At 38.5% G+C, this 16,948-nt stretch overlaps 2 protein-coding genes across 4 annotated transcripts; one reads left to right on the forward strand and one right to left on the reverse strand.

The window, feature by feature from the left end:
- The first annotated feature begins 256 nt into the window (after positions 1 to 256).
- Positions 257 to 7,440, forward strand: LOC108357345 (golgin subfamily A member Golgin-245). 2 transcript variants are annotated; one of them, XM_017608440.1, is made up of 9 exons: positions 257 to 500; positions 830 to 926; positions 1,004 to 1,182; positions 1,247 to 1,450; positions 2,070 to 2,415; positions 2,446 to 6,200; positions 6,276 to 6,347; positions 6,449 to 6,571; positions 6,644 to 7,440. In XM_017608440.1, the coding sequence occupies exons 1-9, from the start codon at positions 429 to 431 to the stop codon at positions 6,659 to 6,661; spliced, it is 4,866 nt and encodes a 1,621-aa protein (XP_017463929.1). In that variant the 5' UTR covers positions 257 to 428; the 3' UTR covers positions 6,662 to 7,440. The 2 variants fall into 2 exon arrangements, with proteins under 2 accessions (XP_017463929.1, XP_017463921.1); XM_017608432.1 differs by having other exon boundaries at positions 2,070 to 6,200.
- Positions 6,749 to 13,668, reverse strand: Ice1 (interactor of little elongation complex ELL subunit 1). 2 transcript variants are annotated; one of them, XM_017608423.1, is made up of 4 exons: positions 13,614 to 13,668; positions 11,757 to 13,563; positions 9,663 to 11,699; positions 6,749 to 9,629 (listed from the first exon to the last, which is right to left on the reverse strand). In XM_017608423.1, exons 2-4 carry the CDS (start codon positions 13,462 to 13,464, stop codon positions 8,056 to 8,058), a joined length of 5,319 nt encoding a protein of 1,772 aa, XP_017463912.1. In that variant the 5' UTR covers positions 13,465 to 13,563; positions 13,614 to 13,668; the 3' UTR covers positions 6,749 to 8,055. The 2 variants fall into 2 exon arrangements, with proteins under 2 accessions (XP_017463912.1, XP_017463907.1); XM_017608418.1 differs by having other exon boundaries at positions 6,749 to 11,699.
- Positions 13,669 to 16,948: the final 3,280 nt, after the last annotated feature.

Consider the following 16,948-nt stretch of genomic DNA (forward strand, 5'->3'; position numbering starts at 1 on the left):
ACGAACTACCGATTGAAATATAAAAATCTTAATATTTATACCAATTAGGTGTTAACGTCGATTGGGTAAGAATTCGGCAAAAGAAATTATCTTTATCGGAAATAATGCTTTTTATATACAATGGGAAACCTCATTTTTGAGTCTACTAAATGCCTTTATATGTAGATGGAATATGCAAAGCTCTAAATTGTAGATTTCTTATTATTAGAAATCTCTGTACTTTGTTTTAAAAATTCTGAAGTTTTTTTTGATAATTTCGATTCCAAATTGGCGTATTGCAACGTTGTTACTTTCACCAGTTAATTTTTCACGTATTTTGCCAGTTTACACGTAGTATTTTAATGGATTGCGCAGAGTGGGAAATATTCTGAAAATTTGTGTAGAAAAAAAAAATTATAGTCTAATTAGAACTAGAAAAACTATACAAAATGTTTGCTAATTTAAAAAACAAACTAATAGAGGAAGTGAAGGCGTCGCCGTCCAAATTCCAACAATTTGCGGTAACTGGGGAAAACAAATTTAGGGAACCAGTAACACCACCTTGTATAAATTCGCCTTGGTGAAAACACAAGGCGACAAACCACTAGTCCCAATGACCACTGAAGCAAATGAAATGATGTCAAAACCAATAAATTTGTTACAAGTGTATTGTTACTCTGACTGAGCGGGGGAGGCATTGACTTCTTCAGGGTGGGGGAAGGAATTTTGTGTTTTTCTCTTTAATTTTTGCTCGTGCTTTCGCTCATCTTAAACTAATGTTTTTTTTCATCACTCCCTATTTTGCTTATTCCCCATAAATGTGATTGTGGTGGCCAAAAATGGAAAATAGGCCGCAGTCTCGTCGTCGGCTAGCACAACACCTAGCGGATCGGAGTCAACTGCGACAACGACAACCAACGAAAATTTTTTTAGCATTACAGAGGAAGGTAAGGAATTTAGTTGGATTATATTATTCGTATAGTATACTTGTATACATATGTATATAAATACATTCTTTTTTCAGATACACCGCAAAATTCTCCGTACAAACCTCTTAAATTGCCAACGGGTGCAGTAACCGGACGTACGCTTCATAATGGACCCGTCCCAACGGGTGGTGCGATTCCCCGTACGCGAAAATTATCCAATTCATCAATAGCCAGTGATGTGTCTTTCCGTCTACCAACCTACGAATCACCTCCCGTACGTAATTCATCTTCCATATAAATTTTGTTAAGGCTTTCATATTTTGCCCAATATCCAATAGATGTATCATATACAATCAGATTTAGAGTCGAATTGCAGTGAGCTGGAAGATACTGCTTCTACGGCAAAACTAGATGTGGTCACCAAAGAGCAGCTCTTCGATGCATATAAAAAATCTTTGGATCGCTACCATAAATATCGCAGTCGTTACGCAGATCTGGCAAAGAAATATAAGGACTTAGAACGCGACAGTGCTAAGGCGCGGGTATAGTTTTTTATTTCTTCCTAATAAACATGCATATTTACGTATGTATGTCTATGACTCTTACCAACTCGAAAAATGAAATTTTTGAACAAGTGCATAACTTTTGTTGTTTTCACCTAAGAACGAATATCAATAATTTGCACGAATTGTGCCAATTTTAGAAGTAAAAAATATAGAGCACTCGTTATAATAACTTTCAATCAGTACAAGATATGTAGTTGCGCAAGGTAAAAATATAATATACATACATACATACAGTGGCGGAAAAATAATTATTTTCCTACTGCTTATTAATTTTTTATGAAGGAATAGCTCATTATTAACATAAAACATATAAGTCCAAATTTCAAACTTTTTACAAAAATTAGGTCAATTGGACCAAGTTTCATCATCATTTATAATTTCTTAGTTTTCTTTTAGTGTTGTTTCAGCCTTTTCTAAATTATACAGATTTAGATAAATAGAATATAAATTCAAAGTCATATCTTTAAAAATAAGGGATTCGTTGGCATCCTTAGAGCAGCTGTGACGGTATATAATAAATGTTTAGACATGTGTTTCTTAACTAACCACTTTAGTTGCGTTCGTAGCTTATTCGCTTTTGTTATCTCTTTTATAGTCTGTACTCGTGGAAACGCAAGATAAGGCTATTCGTCGCATCAGCGAACTGCGTGAGCAGTGTTCTTTAGAACAGCAAGCAAAAGCTCATCTCGAAGAAGCACTACGCATGGAAATGGATGATATGCAATGCAAAATGCAAGCGTATCAAACAAAGCTGCAATTACTAGGGGAAAATCCTGACAATGTGACAGACGTTGCGCCATCATCTGCCTCCAACGAAGCGAATGGCGGCGCTTCACTAATAGATCTAGACGATAATAACAGTGTCAACAATCTGATTAACCAAGAAGAGTTAATTGGTAAAGTTTCGATAAATAATCTCGAAAGTGCAAATTTCGAAAAAGATGCACGGCATTTGGCTCAATTAGAAAAAGAATTAGGGGAGCGTCAAAGTAAAATCGAAGAGCTGACAACAAACATGATGAATGCTGAAGAAACTATAGCTCAATTACGTAAACAGGAGGAAGAGAATGCACTGCTGTTGGCGCAAACAAAACAAGCCATTTATTCAGAACTCGAAAGTAAAGAGAGTGAAGTAAAAAAACTAACAGCCAGAATTACCGCAATGCAAATAGACTTGGAAGAGGCCATGAAAAAGGATAAACAACAGAGCGGACAAGCAGACGAACTCAAGGAACTTCGAGAAAAATTCAAAAATTTACAGTTTACAAAACAAGAAATTGATGCCAAGCTTATTGCTGCGGAACACATGCTTGGGCAGTTGAAGGAGCAACAAATAGCGAAAGATACTACACTCAGAACAACTGAGGAGAAATTGGCAAAAGCAAGTAAGGATAGCGAAAATAAATTGGACGAGTTACGGCTGCAGAATGCGCAGCTGAATGAGATGGTCCAGCGATATCAGCAAAACGAAGTATCGCTAGCCGAAATCGACAACGAATTGAACAGAACGAAGAATGAAAACGACAATCTCATTTCAACGCTTTCGGAAAATGAGCGAAAACTACAAGAATCGGAAGCAGAAGTACGTACACTGAAGCAACTGCTTGAGCGGCATCAGCAAGAAAAAACAGCGGAGGAGGAACGTGTCAAAGCTATGCTCACTCGAGAGGAAGAATTGAGCAAGTCGTTGCAAGAAGCACAATCCGAAAGGGATGTACAGATACAAATAGTGGAACAACTAGGTTCAGAATTGAAGATATCAAATGATCGAAATTCGCAAAATGAGAGCGAAACGATTGCTGCACTCAAAGCAGAACTGCACAAGGCCAATGAAGAAATTACTGAAACAGTGAGGACTTTGAAGGAGCAGCTCTTCAATAAAGAAAAGGAATTAAAATCAGTATCAAGCAAATTGGCGAAACAGAAGAAGCAATTCGAAATTCAACAGAAGCGTATACAAGAGCAAAACGACGAAATTGAAATGCTCCGCACAGAGCTGAATAAACACGAGCAACATCTCAGCAATTTACAAACTGAGTCTGGTGCACGTGAACAGCGAGCAGAAGCGGAGAAAGCTAGACTAAAGGCACAAGTGCAAAGTATACTGAAAGATATAGCGCTAATGCAAGAAGAGATGCGCGTTGTGAAATCATCGCACGCTGATTTGGAAGCGGAGAAGTTAAAATTGGAGACTAAGATCGAGAGTATGCAAAGGGAGGCGCAGAATGCCAGCGATGGCAGTCAACGTGGGCTCGAGCAATTAGCAGATGCTGAAGACAAGTTGCGCCAGGTTGAGACAAAGTTACAGAAAGTCGAGACCGAGAATTCACAATTAGCAGAACGAAATTGCCTATTAGAAGAGCTAAACAATAGGCTTGAGAAGCAACTTGCAGAGCGAGAGCGCCAGAAAGACACAGAAGAGGCAAATGCAAATGAGTTGCGCTTTAAACTAGATTCGGCGGAGACAGCTCTGCAGATAATAAACGAGAAAATGTCGCAGGTTCTGGACGAAAATTCTCGATTACACAATACACAAGAGCTAATGGATCACGATTACCGTACATTGCAAGATAAATTAAATGCATTGGAAAAGGAAAAGTTGCTGGCAGAGGACGCCCAGACGTCTATACAAGAAGATCTGGATCAGCTCAGGGAACGAAAGTTGGTGTTGGAAACTAAATTACGTGAAACCGTCGAACAGTTACAGCAAGTAGAGGAAAAATGTGCTGAAGAGAAAAAGAATGCCGAAGCATGTGAGGAAGAACTTAAGGAGATGGCAAATGCTAGAGAGCGTTTGGAAAGAGAGAAACAGGCACTAAGCGCAGAATTGAATGAGCTTAGAGCAACACAATCAGATGATGAAAAATTGCAGAGTCTAATGAGGGAACAAAAACGTCGTATCGAAGAATTGGAAAACGAGTTGATTGATAAGGAGAAAGCGGCGAAAGCGAACCTAGAAATAGCAAACGAAGAGAAACTACAGTTGAAACAGGATATAGTGCAATTGCGAACGACGTTCGAAAATTTGGAGCACGCGAGGGAAGAACGCGAATTACTAAAAGCTCAAAATGCCGAATTGAACCAAGATTTGAGCATTTTAACAACCGAACTGCAACAGAGTCGGCAAGTTTGCCAAGAGCTTGAGGCGAAAGTGTCTCAGTTGCAGGTATTGGCCAGAGAAAAGGCAGAAAATGAACAAGAACTGAAATTATTGAAAGATGAGATTGAAAGATTGAAGGAGCAATCAAAAACGTATAGCGAAGAAGTGAAAAATAAAGAAACGGAATTGGAATCATTAAAACAACAAATGCAAAATGCAAATGGTCTAAGCGAAAGGCTGGGTAACACGGCGGCAGAACTGCAAAACCAGCTAGAAATAGAAAAGAAGTTACGCGTCGAAGCCATAGGTAGTGCAGAGTTGGCTAACAAAAGAATTAATGAGCTGGAGGAGCAGCTAAGTTCTGCTAATAGCGACATAGAGCGATTGCACGAAAGCAATGATGCGATCCAAGTCGATATGGATAAATTACAGAATAAAAATGAGCTGCAATTGCAAAGCTTGGAGTCTGTAGTAACACAACTTAGGGAAGAAACCGAAAATCTTCGACAACAGCTTGCGAGCCGGAAAGTAGATGCCGAAAAACTTGCAAATTTTGAGCAATTCCAAATTGAAAACGAATACTTGAATAAACATGTGAAACAATTGGAAACAGAGTTGGTCGAACAACGCGCAAACGTAGCCACGCAAGTACAAGAAGGACAGGATATGCGTGAGAAATTGAAGTCGATACAATGTGAGCTTTATGTGCTGCGCGAGAATGCGGAAAAGCACGATGCCCAATTGGCAGAGAAGCAAAACGCTATTGACAGTGCCAATAGGGAATGCAAAGAGTTACAAGAAAGGTTGACAAACGAACAGGCCGAGTTGGAGCGTCAGATTGTACACGCCAACTACATCACCGAGCAAAACGATGCGATACAAAGTGATCTGCTATACAAGCAACACCAATTGATCGAAGTAGAGCAACAATTGCGCGACACCAGGCACGAGCTCGATGAGGTCAAATCCACATACGCCACCGAGATCGCCGCTAAGACGAAGGAAGTGGACACAATTCGCACCGAATTACAACAAGTCACTAGTGAGCTTGACAGCAAAGTGCAGGAGTTGGATACGTTGCGCTTTGAAATTGCCGAACGTAGCAGCTTGCAAGAAGTCTCACTCGCGCCGACAACTGTAGACAGTGGCCAAAAACCAGTTGCAACTAGTGATGCAGAGCATTTGCGTCGCATCAACGAAACGTTACAAAGCGAATTGGAGGATCTAAAACACAAATCTACAGCCGAAATCACAGAGTTGCAACAAGAGATAGAAGATTTGCAAAGCAATGCGAAACATATGGTTGACCGTTTGGAGGAAGTCGAACGATTACGTGCTGATTTGCACGCACAACAACTGCTTGCTACGCCACATGCTATGGATAATAATGTGACGACGTCGTCATCAGCTCAAGCGTTGTCTGCATCGCAACAAGAGGAGCTATTGCAACGGGAAAAAGCCGAATTAACTGCTAAACTACGTGAAATTATGAACGAAGTCCGCGATGTATCTGAGCGAAACCTGTTCCTTGAACAACAGTGTGAAAACTACCTGATATTGGAGCAGTCGAATGAACGTTTGAAGTTGCAGAATGCCAAGCTCTCACGACAGCTGGACGAAACCTTGGTGGGTAGCCTAGATAATATATCTAACATTAGTCGAATTAGTAATTGTTCTATATTTATGCATGTACGCACATAGGTGTCAATGCAACATAACGAAGGCATAACAGCGAACACGGAATTTGAGTACTTAAAAAATATTATGTTCCAGGTAAGAAAGAAATTTTATTTTATTACCCTTGTACAAAAGTGCAACCGGGTTTTCTGTCTATTGAGTCTTTTCTTATATATGTATATACTCTATCATTTCAGTATTTAACGGGGTCTGCTAATGGTAACAATGAAACTCTTGTCAAAGTGATATCGGCTGTTTTGAAGTTCTCACCACAACAAACGCAAGTGGCACTTGAAAAGGAACACCAACGACGCTCACTGGTAGGCTAAGTAATACATATATGTATGTATTTATATGCCTTTGCTTTTTTACTTTTCTATATCGAATTTTAGATCAACAAAATCCTATAGCATGAACTGGAACAAGCATACGCATCCACATGGTGGTAGCATCAGCATTGCTTTAAAGAGATTAAGAAGAAATATTGAGTAATTAGTATATAAGTAAACTGCAGTGAAAGTAATGAATAAGTACTGAGGAAATTAATTCTAACACGCCGCGTGTCAACCGACAGTTATCTTCTGAATTGGCAGCGCCTTGCTTATGGTTCGCTTTGGGTATTAGTCTCAAAGATCTGCGGGAACTCGTGCTAATTGAAAATGATTACTTAAATTAAAAAAAAATATATATATATTTAAACGACGCATTTTACATGTAAAAAATCCTAACTAAGTTATTTGTACAGTAAAATTTAAAAAGTGTAAAAACGCTTTGCCAAATGGGCGAAATGCAGTTCGAACCGTTGTAAATTGTAAAATAAAACAGTATAAATTATAAACTGCACGTTCGAAGTAAGCGTTTGCATACTCGCGAATTTCGGATAGTTATGAATTCGCCGACGTTAGAGTTTTATACAATATATGTATGTATAACAAAATGTATTATCGTTACTTTGTTTGTTTCCGCTTGCACATGTATTTAAAAGGCATTGTTGTCAATAGAAATTGTGCAATCTTATATTGGAATTGTATGTGCATATTTTAATCACATACGAAATAAGCATATTTAAATATTTTATAAGACATAAAAATATACATACATATATCAAATATTGTTGTAAAGTAAGTTTTGCAACAACCTACGTATGTTTTTAGTTGAAGTAAAATAATGTTTAAATTGATAAATATAAAGCCGTTTTTATTTATATGGGACAATGTAGAGGATTTTCAGGCCACCCTGAAGGTATGCAACTTGGAACCCGCAGTTTTGACCAAATGTAAAGAGCCGAGAAGGATTTGGCTTCACTTGGTGTTTCCGATTGGCTTCAGTTTGCACAGAAAAGAAAGGGCTGGCGTGCTTTATTGGACTTGGCCATATCTTTTGGATCTTAAAATTTTTAGATTATTTTAAGGCCTTTTATAATGAAAAATGTTTAAAACATGCATAAAGTCACGCATAAAAAATGTTTAACGTGTTCTACTATAGTGAAGAAGACAACGATTCAATTCCATTTGAAATTATTCTTCGATATGAGGAGCTTCGGAACCAATTTAAAGTCGCAATTTGTACTAATAGATTTCTATGTTTACATTTCAGGCTTTTTTTTATAAAATTTATTACTATTAAATACTACACTTTTTCATGGAAAAATATAAATATTATACTTCTCAACTTGTTTCATCAATCACACAATCAAAATAAATATTAAAAGTGCATATTTTAAATGACAAACGTGCTTTCTTAATACAACAAATACAATTAGTTCAAAAAACAAGAGTACACAACTAAAATATCCATACAAATATTAGCATTGATTATTTAACGGCTGCTTCAATATGTCCCTCCAATATCTCAACGGTTTCTTATGAATGAAAGTCTTGAGCACGTTAGTAGTAAGCATTTGAAGTGGATAATGGGGCTTAAAGTGTGCGAGTGCATGAAAACAGCGATTGTGACCAAATCGCTGAAGTCGCAATATGGCTAAAACAGTCGCTTCTTGTACGCGAGGGCGGTGCACAGCGCACAGGAAGCGTTCAAATATCGAGAAATAAATCGAGACATCTGTATCCAGCGGTAGCGGCTTCACCACCACCGATATACATTCGAGTAGGGCCGCGATGCGCTCGTCATATTCTTCTGAATGCTGCACCAACTTATAGTACTCATCGGCAAGTGGCAAGAGTTGTTGCTGCAGTAAAATGTCTACGAGTTTTGCATTTCGTTTGCAAAAGATGGCAAATGCGTATTTCAGATTTGTTAGGTGACCAGATTTGAGTTTTGACACTAGATTACATAACACTTCGAGGGCTTTGGGTGTGTAGGGCTCAAAATGATAACTGTAGCGTAATAGCGAAAGTAGCTCTCTGTGACGTAGATCTTCGCTGTCCATATTGTAAGTCATACCCATTAAAAAGTGTTTAATAACTGTAATGAGCGCATCGGAGTGATCGTAATTGGGCTCGTCTCGATGCGGCAGCGTTGTAGGATACCAACAGAGTACCTCGTAGATCATTGGAAATGCTTTAACGTTGTAATAATACAGACACTTGCCGATATAAAGACGTGCCGAATTAAGTTGACTGTTGTGGAAAGGAATGACAAGTAGATACAACTGTGTGAGATTCAAAGCGGCGCTCAACGATATTTCCTGTGTCCGATAATTAAATAGTATACTCTCAATTGTTGTTAAAAGAACAGCGGCAATATCTGCACGTCTATATTGCAAGTGACGCAAAACGATCGATATAAGCCGCAAATGTGTGCCAATGTATTTACGGGGAACGAGTGCTAACTCACATCCGAGCTCGATTTCAGGACGTGGCGCCTTGCTTATTTGATCAACAATTAAGCTTCCTATAACTTGACTATCTTCAATTTCCTCATGCAAAGATGCCGCGAGTGTAGATGCCAAAATATCAACTCTATCGCGAGTGTTGTTTAGAAACTTTTCGAGTTGTACAGCAAATTTTTCCGTTTTAGGCTGATTCTTATTCCCCGTTACAATAGCATAAATGTCGGAAGAGTAGTTATAGATTAAGTATTGCAAAACACTCTTTCGGTCGTGAGAATAATATGACATATCCAATTCTAGGGGTATTTCTCGACATGGTTGCGTTTTGTTCAAGATGACGTCTATTTTTGATGATGGCGGAGGTGAGGATGGCGTATCATAGTCCATTTGAGTAATGTGCGCGTCGTTCTTTGGACACTGTTCTGGTTTGTGGCAGGAAGTATTTGATAGACAATAGGTAGATGGCTGATCGCTAGCCTCGAGAGATGGAAGAGCGCCGGAGCAGGAAGGTTCTGATTGTTGTGTTGTGGCATGTATTGGCGAGGGGCGCAATGAAGCGGACGTTTCGTCTGCGACGCGCTCAACAGATGCACATCCTACATCACTATGCTTGTCGGTTTGTGCAGGTAAGCTTTCGCAAACGGCGTTGACATCGGCTTCTGTACGGGCCGTCTTAGGTTGAACTTCTGCAACTTTCTCCTCAAACTCTATTTTATCCACTCTCTGTCTAATTTCAATAAACCGTTCGAACTGTTTGTTAATTTGTTCTTTAGTTAATGAATGTAAGAGTTTTTTATGCGGCGGTTTCCTTGGGCTACTATTATAACAATTCCCCGAAATATCATCGCAAATACCATTAACGCCGCTCGGTTCTGGGGAATGTTGTCTGCTATGTGAATACTTTGCTGGCGATGACAAAGACTCATCACTGCTGAGCTGCGTAGTTTCGTCATGCTTTGCACGCAAACGTTCCGACCGCTTGCAAAAAGTTACGACGGGTGCTTCACTATTGCGCTTTCGACCACGCCTGCGTGGTGTTATTGCTTGCATTTTCTCATTTGGCGACTCACCCAATATGCTATTGAAAAGTTTTTGAGTTGACGAATTGGCCAATAAATCATCCATAACTGCACTCTCCAGCAAGGTGGAAATGTCAGTATCGCTGCCACTTTGCTGTAAAGGATCTTTGTTAGGGGATTGGGAGTTTCTAGTTCCATAAGTTATTACAAAATTATTTGCATTGGTAGCATCGGCAACTTCCTCAACGATCACAAGTACAGGATCGTCGGATTCATCGTCGTCACTAAGGCTTTGGCTTCTAGATTGATTAATTAGATTAAGTTCAAATGAGGGTATAATGGCTTCTCTTTCTTCGCTTTCCGTATCACTTAATGCTAAGTCGGAAAGAATTTGATTACGACCTTCTTCAGGCTCTTTATTATCTGATAGGCAAGTCACAGACTGCCTGAGGCTTACATTTTCTCCGCTGTTTGGAGAAATTACGCAGAAGTCATCTCTCCTTTCTGTTGATTTTCGGGAATCTTCCTCCATATTTTCTGCTACCACGTGTTTTTCTTTGTTGTCTAATGATTCTACAGATTTTTTAAAAACCATGCTCGTTTCTGAATTGCCCGCACCAAATTCAATACTTTGCGTGTCTGCTAAATGTGTTTCCGCTTCCTCTTCTGAATCACTACCAAATATACAGCACGCATTTTTTTCAAATTTTATTTCAGTTTCCAAAGGTTCTGTCTGAGCTTCTGTTTCGATTATCGCCTCGATATAATCCAAATTATCACATTTTGCATTTTCACTGTCGAACAGTGTGTAATCAGGTACTTTTACTTCCTCATCCTCTATTATTTTATTCATATTTCCATTCAGCTTACAATTGATATTGACCTCAACCTTCCCGCAACTATTATTTACGCCCACCATACTTTTGCTCGCTTCGTCAGTTTCCTTAAAACCGACATGCCCAAAATCTTTGCATGTATTATCTTGCGCAATTGCTTGCTCTTCTCTTATTTCCCCCATCTTTTCATTTTGCTTAAGCTCGAAATCGACATAAATTTTCCCGCCATTATTATCCACACCAGTTTCACTATTATTTAATTTTTCAGTTTCCATATTCACGGCATAAGATAAATCTTGCTTGTTCGATTGGTTGGCATTTACAACACCGATATCCATTTCATCCCAGTAAGATTCATCATTAGAATAATTATTTAAGTTACAGAGGTTGGCACAAAATTCAACAGCAGTTGCGAAACCTTTCTCATTCTGTTGCTGATTATTTAATTCCAAATCGGCTATAACATTTGATTCGTCATTGAATACGGTTGTAGTCATCTGCTTGGCTAGCCTCTTCCGATTTTCTTTCTTTCGTTTTTTACGCTCTAGTTTATCCCGATGCTTTTTCACACATGAAGCCTCTTCCATAGCAGCCTTTCGGGCACGAGCTTGCTTTGCAGACTTTTTGGGTATTTCTCGTGGCTCTTTAAATATCCATTCTGCGAAAGTGTTCTGGGATTCGCATATATCTGAACCTCTAGGCGAAATTGTATTATCTGTTTGGGTACCAAAGGCATCACGGTGATGCAACTCAATCCTTTCATTTGTACTGCTATCGTAGAAGTCCCGTGTCGCTGGTATATCTGGAATATTATATTGCTTTGAATCTATGGTTAAACTACATATACTAAAATTATTACCTTCACGCGGTATTAAGTTGTTAGATTGAACTACATTTGTATTATTTTCGGCTTCAGTGTCAACATCTCTTTCACTCCCATTGACTTGTTGCTGATATTCATGATGTGGTGGTGGTGATGATGCTGATTGCTGGTTGGGCTGATGAATGCTTTCGTACAGCGAAGATATCCAATTGTGAAAGTGTTCTTTATTTAGCGAGTTTTGCGCTCTGTTTTGAGGCGCAATGCGTAGACGGTTATTCGTTGGTGGGTATATCAGTCCCATAAACATTTGTCCGGCCATTTGCCAAACGGAGGAAAACATTTCAGGTGGCATATCAGGCAGCTGTGCAACTGAATTTAACACTGGCTGCATATTGCCAAAATTATTATTTGTCGCTGTTCTTGTCGAAGTATCGTTTCTGTTGTGGACTGTAGGCGCCTGCGTAGCCGATGGTGGTGGTGAAGGAGTGGGTGTCATGTACGCTTCATTCTTAACGTTAGCAAATGTAAATGGCGACGGTGAACTCGATTCTGAACGCTTAATACCGGATACTAGTGGAATAAAATCTATTTGTCGTTGTACATTACATAAATAGGTACACGTGCCAATGGACTTGTATGAAAGAGACTCAAGTGCAGCAGCGGGTGTTGTGGGTAATTCCAATTCATTATGTGATGTTAGTGGCAAGGGATCGGATATAGGACTAACCGGCGACACATTGTATAATTGTAATAATTCATCTACCATTGCTGTTACTGGAGGAACTAATTTAGCTTCTGGGAAACAGGTACCAACATTATGTTTTTTGATGAAACACGACGTGGATGTACCCCGGGTTGTTGTGGTAGAAATATGTTGTGTGCCTTGTGTATGCATTTCAATTATCGCGGTTTGTACGCCTTTAGTATGCAGATTTTTAACTGAGTGCGTTTCTATTACTAGTGTTTGCGTATGCACATCCCTCCCTGTTGCCAAATCTGTTTGAGTCTGCATTTGGCATAGATGCCCCGCTGCTGTTTGCGTGCTTACCGTTTGTGTATCTTTTGAAGATGGTGGATTTACAGCCTCGAGAAGATTGCATTGTACCTTTGTATCTTTTTTATATACCCGCTTTTTCTTGCTTACTTGTACAGAAGGAACCTTATATCCCTTATCTTCGCAATATTTACTCAGATCAAAGAATAGGGATTTATCGCGCGGTAAATGATGCTTTGAATTTTCATCTTCCTTGATTTTGTGAAATAACTTCAGGTATTTTATAGCGAGCTCTATATAGCTTAACGGGCCCTTTGCCTCATCGAACTGGGCTTCCAGTTGTTCTAATTGCAATCTCTTCTCAGCTATGTCATTATTTAATTGACCACAACGGGATTGTAGCTCATTCGACTTGCGAGTTTCTGTGTCATGTTGTATTTGTAAATTATTAGCTCTTTGTTTTTCGTGCTCATAAAGTTTCTGAATTTCGGCCGCCGAATTTTTAAAATCCTTAAGCTTCTGCTGCAACTCGAAATTTTCCTTTTTAAGTATATCTATTTTATTGACAAAAACATCATTTTTAGCCACCCTCTGTGCCAATTGTTTCGCCTTGAATGAGCTGGGTCTGAAGGAAGAGCTGTTAGGCATAGGGGAGGCATTCCTTACAACAGCTTTGGCTCGTGGTGGCGAAAGCTCCAAAAAATCCAAATTAAGGTCATTGTAGTTGAAAGACCGTTCCTCATCGGTCATGTCTAATTTTGAAGCACGCGCGCCTTTTTGCAAGACCCAAATAAACCAAAATTAAACAGAAGTTCACTACATTACACAAGCTCAGCCCCTTTCGACATGCTATAATACAATGATTATAAGCAAATTTTTAGATAAATACTGTAAATTACCGTTCAACACGAGTTTTGGAAAACAGCACAAGAAAACGTTTACCCACAATGTTTGGAAATGTCAAATAGTGCCGGTTATTAGAAGAAGCATTCGAGAAGGTTTGTCAAAGATTACTGTGAATAGGGCGCTGATGAAGGGATGCCAACTGATTGAGAATTAATTTTTCTCAAAAATTTGGTTGTCAGCAAGTTTTGATTTTTTTCTATTTCGTTAATTGTCAAACTTTGCTATATTCATATACACATTAGGTTTGTTCGTCGAAAATCCAGCAAGAATTATCCAACACTCAAAATATCAGAGAGTAAGAAAAAATTCTCTTAAATTCTCTCTCATGTTGACAAACTTGCAAATTTCTGCACGAACGCAAATTTGCAGGAATTTGCAAGTTTCGCTGCCAGCTGGCGTCCACGGTTGCATTTCAAACATAAAAAATTTTTATAGAATTTTTAAAATTCTTTCGGATGTATATTTCTTGTTGTTCTGACTTTCTTTAACATACATTTCAATTTCTTCATCGTACTAGCTTTCAGGTTTCTTAAATCGACTCTGGTTGCAATTGCATTCCGATTGCGAATACCATTTTTTTCAGCCGAATTAAGTTCAAATCATTGGAATTAACTAAATTAATTATATCAACAATTATTTACTTCCTTTTTTCATAAAAAAATCGCTCGTGTTTATAAATTTTTAAATTTAACGAACTAATTTATTCAAATTATTGTAGACAAAAATGCAACCATGCTCCACAACCACATGTTTTTCGTGTTTGCAAATTCTTCCTGGCAAAATTTTTTCCAGCAAGAATTTGCAACTTCTCTCCAAGAGAACTGTCACTTTGCTCTCACAATTTTTGAGTGTTGGATAATTTTTTGGTCTGCACGAACGCGATTTGGGCAAAAATCGTGATAATTCGTACAAATTCGTACAAATTTTTTGCTCGACGAACAAACCTATTCACATACACATACATTAGTGCTATTCGCGATCCGGTGCAAATGGCCTAGCATCATTGCATTTGTATTCCCCCGGGAAGTATCCTTGGACCGTTGTTATTTATTATTTTTATAAATGATATTAGTTTATGCTTCCTACATGCAAAATTTCGGGTGGGGTTTAGTAGCGCTCNAAAGGTGTTCTCTGCAAAAGGTGTTCAGCTCCTTTTCTTCGCAAAACAGAAAGGAGAATTCTATTGCCTGAGGGTTATAATGCCTAAGTGCGGCCGAAGGCGGCCTACGCCTGTAAAAGGTGTTCAGCCTCCCTTCTTTGGCTACACAGAAAAGAGAATTCTACTGCCTGAGGGTTATAATCCCTAAGTGCGGCCGAAGGCCGCCTACGCAGAAAGGTGTTCTCTGTAAAAGGTGTTCAGCCTCCCTTCTTTGGCAGCACAGAAAGGAGAATTCTACTGTCTGAGGGTTATAATCCCCAAGTGCAGCCGAAGGCCGCCTACGCAGAAAAAATTCTACGCAAAAATACATTTGTTAAAGAGAATATTTTTTTTATATAAACTTGTTTTTTCTATTTTTAATTAACTTTTTTATTCTTTATTCAAAATTGCCCGATATCTAATTTGGCATAATTTCTTTTATTAAAAAATCGCACGGTTTCTGTTAGTTGGGTCATATTCCACTTCAAACTGCTCAGTTTGCCAAAGAAAATTCCGTTTTTCCCCCTTTTTCAAACGGTTCCCTAGGGGCCTGTGGGAGGAGCCCAAGGGGGGATACGCCTTTTTAGAAAGCGGGGACGGTCCCCTTTCTAGTGGGGCGGCGGCACCGCCCCCTCCCCCTCCGCCAACCACCCCAAAAAACGATGTGAGCGCTACTAAACGTTTCCCAAAATTTTTCCTGTACGCGGATGACCTGAAGGTTTATTCTGTCGTAGCAAGAAGGGAGGATTCTTTCGCACTACAGTCCGATCTCGACAGGGTTCACGCCTGGTGCGTGAAGAATCGACTTTTTCCTAATATTGATAAATGTTCTCATTGCATTTTTTCCAGAAAGCTTGTTACTGAACAAGCTGAAGACGGTCAACACGGTTAAAGATTTAGGAGTATATTTTGACTCAAAACTCACGTTTGCAAGCCACATAAATTTTATAGTGGCAAATTCTTACTCTATGTTAGCATTCGTTCGTCGAAACAGCTCAGATTTCTTGGATCCGTATACACATAAGAAATTGTTTATTGCCTTTGTTAGGTCCCGTTTAGAATATGCTGCCTTTATCTGGCGGCCTGCCCAGGTATCATATATAAATAGAATCGAGCGTATTCAAAAGATTTTTATTAAATTTGCACTGCGATCTTTAAATTTCATACAACCTTTGCCTTCTTATACCTCGCGATGTCTACACTTAAGATTAGAATCACTTGATAATAGAAGAAAATATCTCTCTTGTTCCTTCATAATAAAAGTCATAACTGGAGATATGGACTGTCCTGATATTCTAAGTAGGATACCTCTCAATATCCCTACTAGGAACTTGCGTCACTTCGACATATTCTATTTGTATAGAGTTAAATCTAATTATGCCATAAATGCTCCTATCAGTCGAGCTCTTAGTGAGCTTAATCAAATCAATCGAGTTATTGATATTGACCTCTCACTTTCTGGAGGGATATTAAATAATATCCTCTTAAGCTACCTTAATAATAATTAGTAGTTAGATAGTTTCTTAGTAGTCAGTATGAAAATATGTATTCACTGATGATAAATAAATAAAATAAAAATAAATTATTTGCAATACACAAACGAAAAAAATAGCATACAAATGCTATGCATTGCATTCATAAACAAAACCAAAGCTGATGCACAAAAATTGTTTTGCAAAAGCTTTACCATGACAGTTTAATAAAGGTCGCTCACAATCCATGGCATATTTCTGCAATTGCATAAATTTGTCAGCTCTTATGCACCGAATCGCGAATAGCCCTATTAGAAGCCTTTATGCTTGCTTTTGATTGGTCGAATGTGTTTACACATCTTTCTGTTTTGTCATTCTAGGTTTCACAAGCAACAACAAAATACATGACAGGGTTGTGTTTGCTCTACTGCTATTACTTGTTGTTCTCATAAAAAACTTCCTATAACTCATATTCCTATATATTCCTATATATTCCATTAATTCCTTTTTATTTAAAAGCAAAATAAGAGCAAGAAAATAACACGATTTTTTTTTGAAAAATATATTGCATTACCAAATCAAAGAAGTTAAAATGTTAAGTATTTATAGTTTTGACAAAAATCTTTGCTAAAAGTGCGTTTCCATGCCGTCCAAATTGCGCAATATCTGCACTAACATTTTGCAAACTCAATTTATATAACAGTTTGCTTTTTGGTTG

This window comes from Rhagoletis zephyria, unplaced genomic scaffold, assembly GCF_001687245.7.
Source record: "Rhagoletis zephyria isolate East Lansing unplaced genomic scaffold, Rhagoletis_zephyria_1.1 Rzeph_scaffold_00176, whole genome shotgun sequence".
NCBI lineage: Eukaryota > Metazoa > Arthropoda > Insecta > Diptera > Tephritidae > Rhagoletis > Rhagoletis zephyria.

What these genes read in the sequence shown, in the direction of transcription:
- LOC108357345 (XM_017608432.1), top strand. Translation starts at nt 429, where the DNA reads ATGTTTGCTAATTTAAAAAACAAACTAATAGAGGAAGTGAAGGCGTCG. An exon ending in GACAGCTGGACGAAACCTTG is followed by an intron (nt 6,201 to 6,275) that starts GTGGGTAGCCTA and finishes GTACGCACATAG; the next exon opens with GTGTCAATGCAACATAACGA. An exon ending in TAAAAAATATTATGTTCCAG is followed by an intron (nt 6,348 to 6,448) that starts GTAAGAAAGAAA and finishes CTATCATTTCAG; the next exon opens with TATTTAACGGGGTCTGCTAA.
- Ice1 (XM_017608418.1), bottom strand. Translation starts at nt 13,464, where the DNA reads ATGACCGATGAGGAACGGTCTTTCAACTACAATGACCTTAATTTGGAT. An exon ending in CAACTTAATACCGCGTGAAG is followed by an intron (nt 11,700 to 11,756) that starts GTAATAATTTTA and finishes ATAATATTCCAG; the next exon opens with ATATACCAGCGACACGGGAC.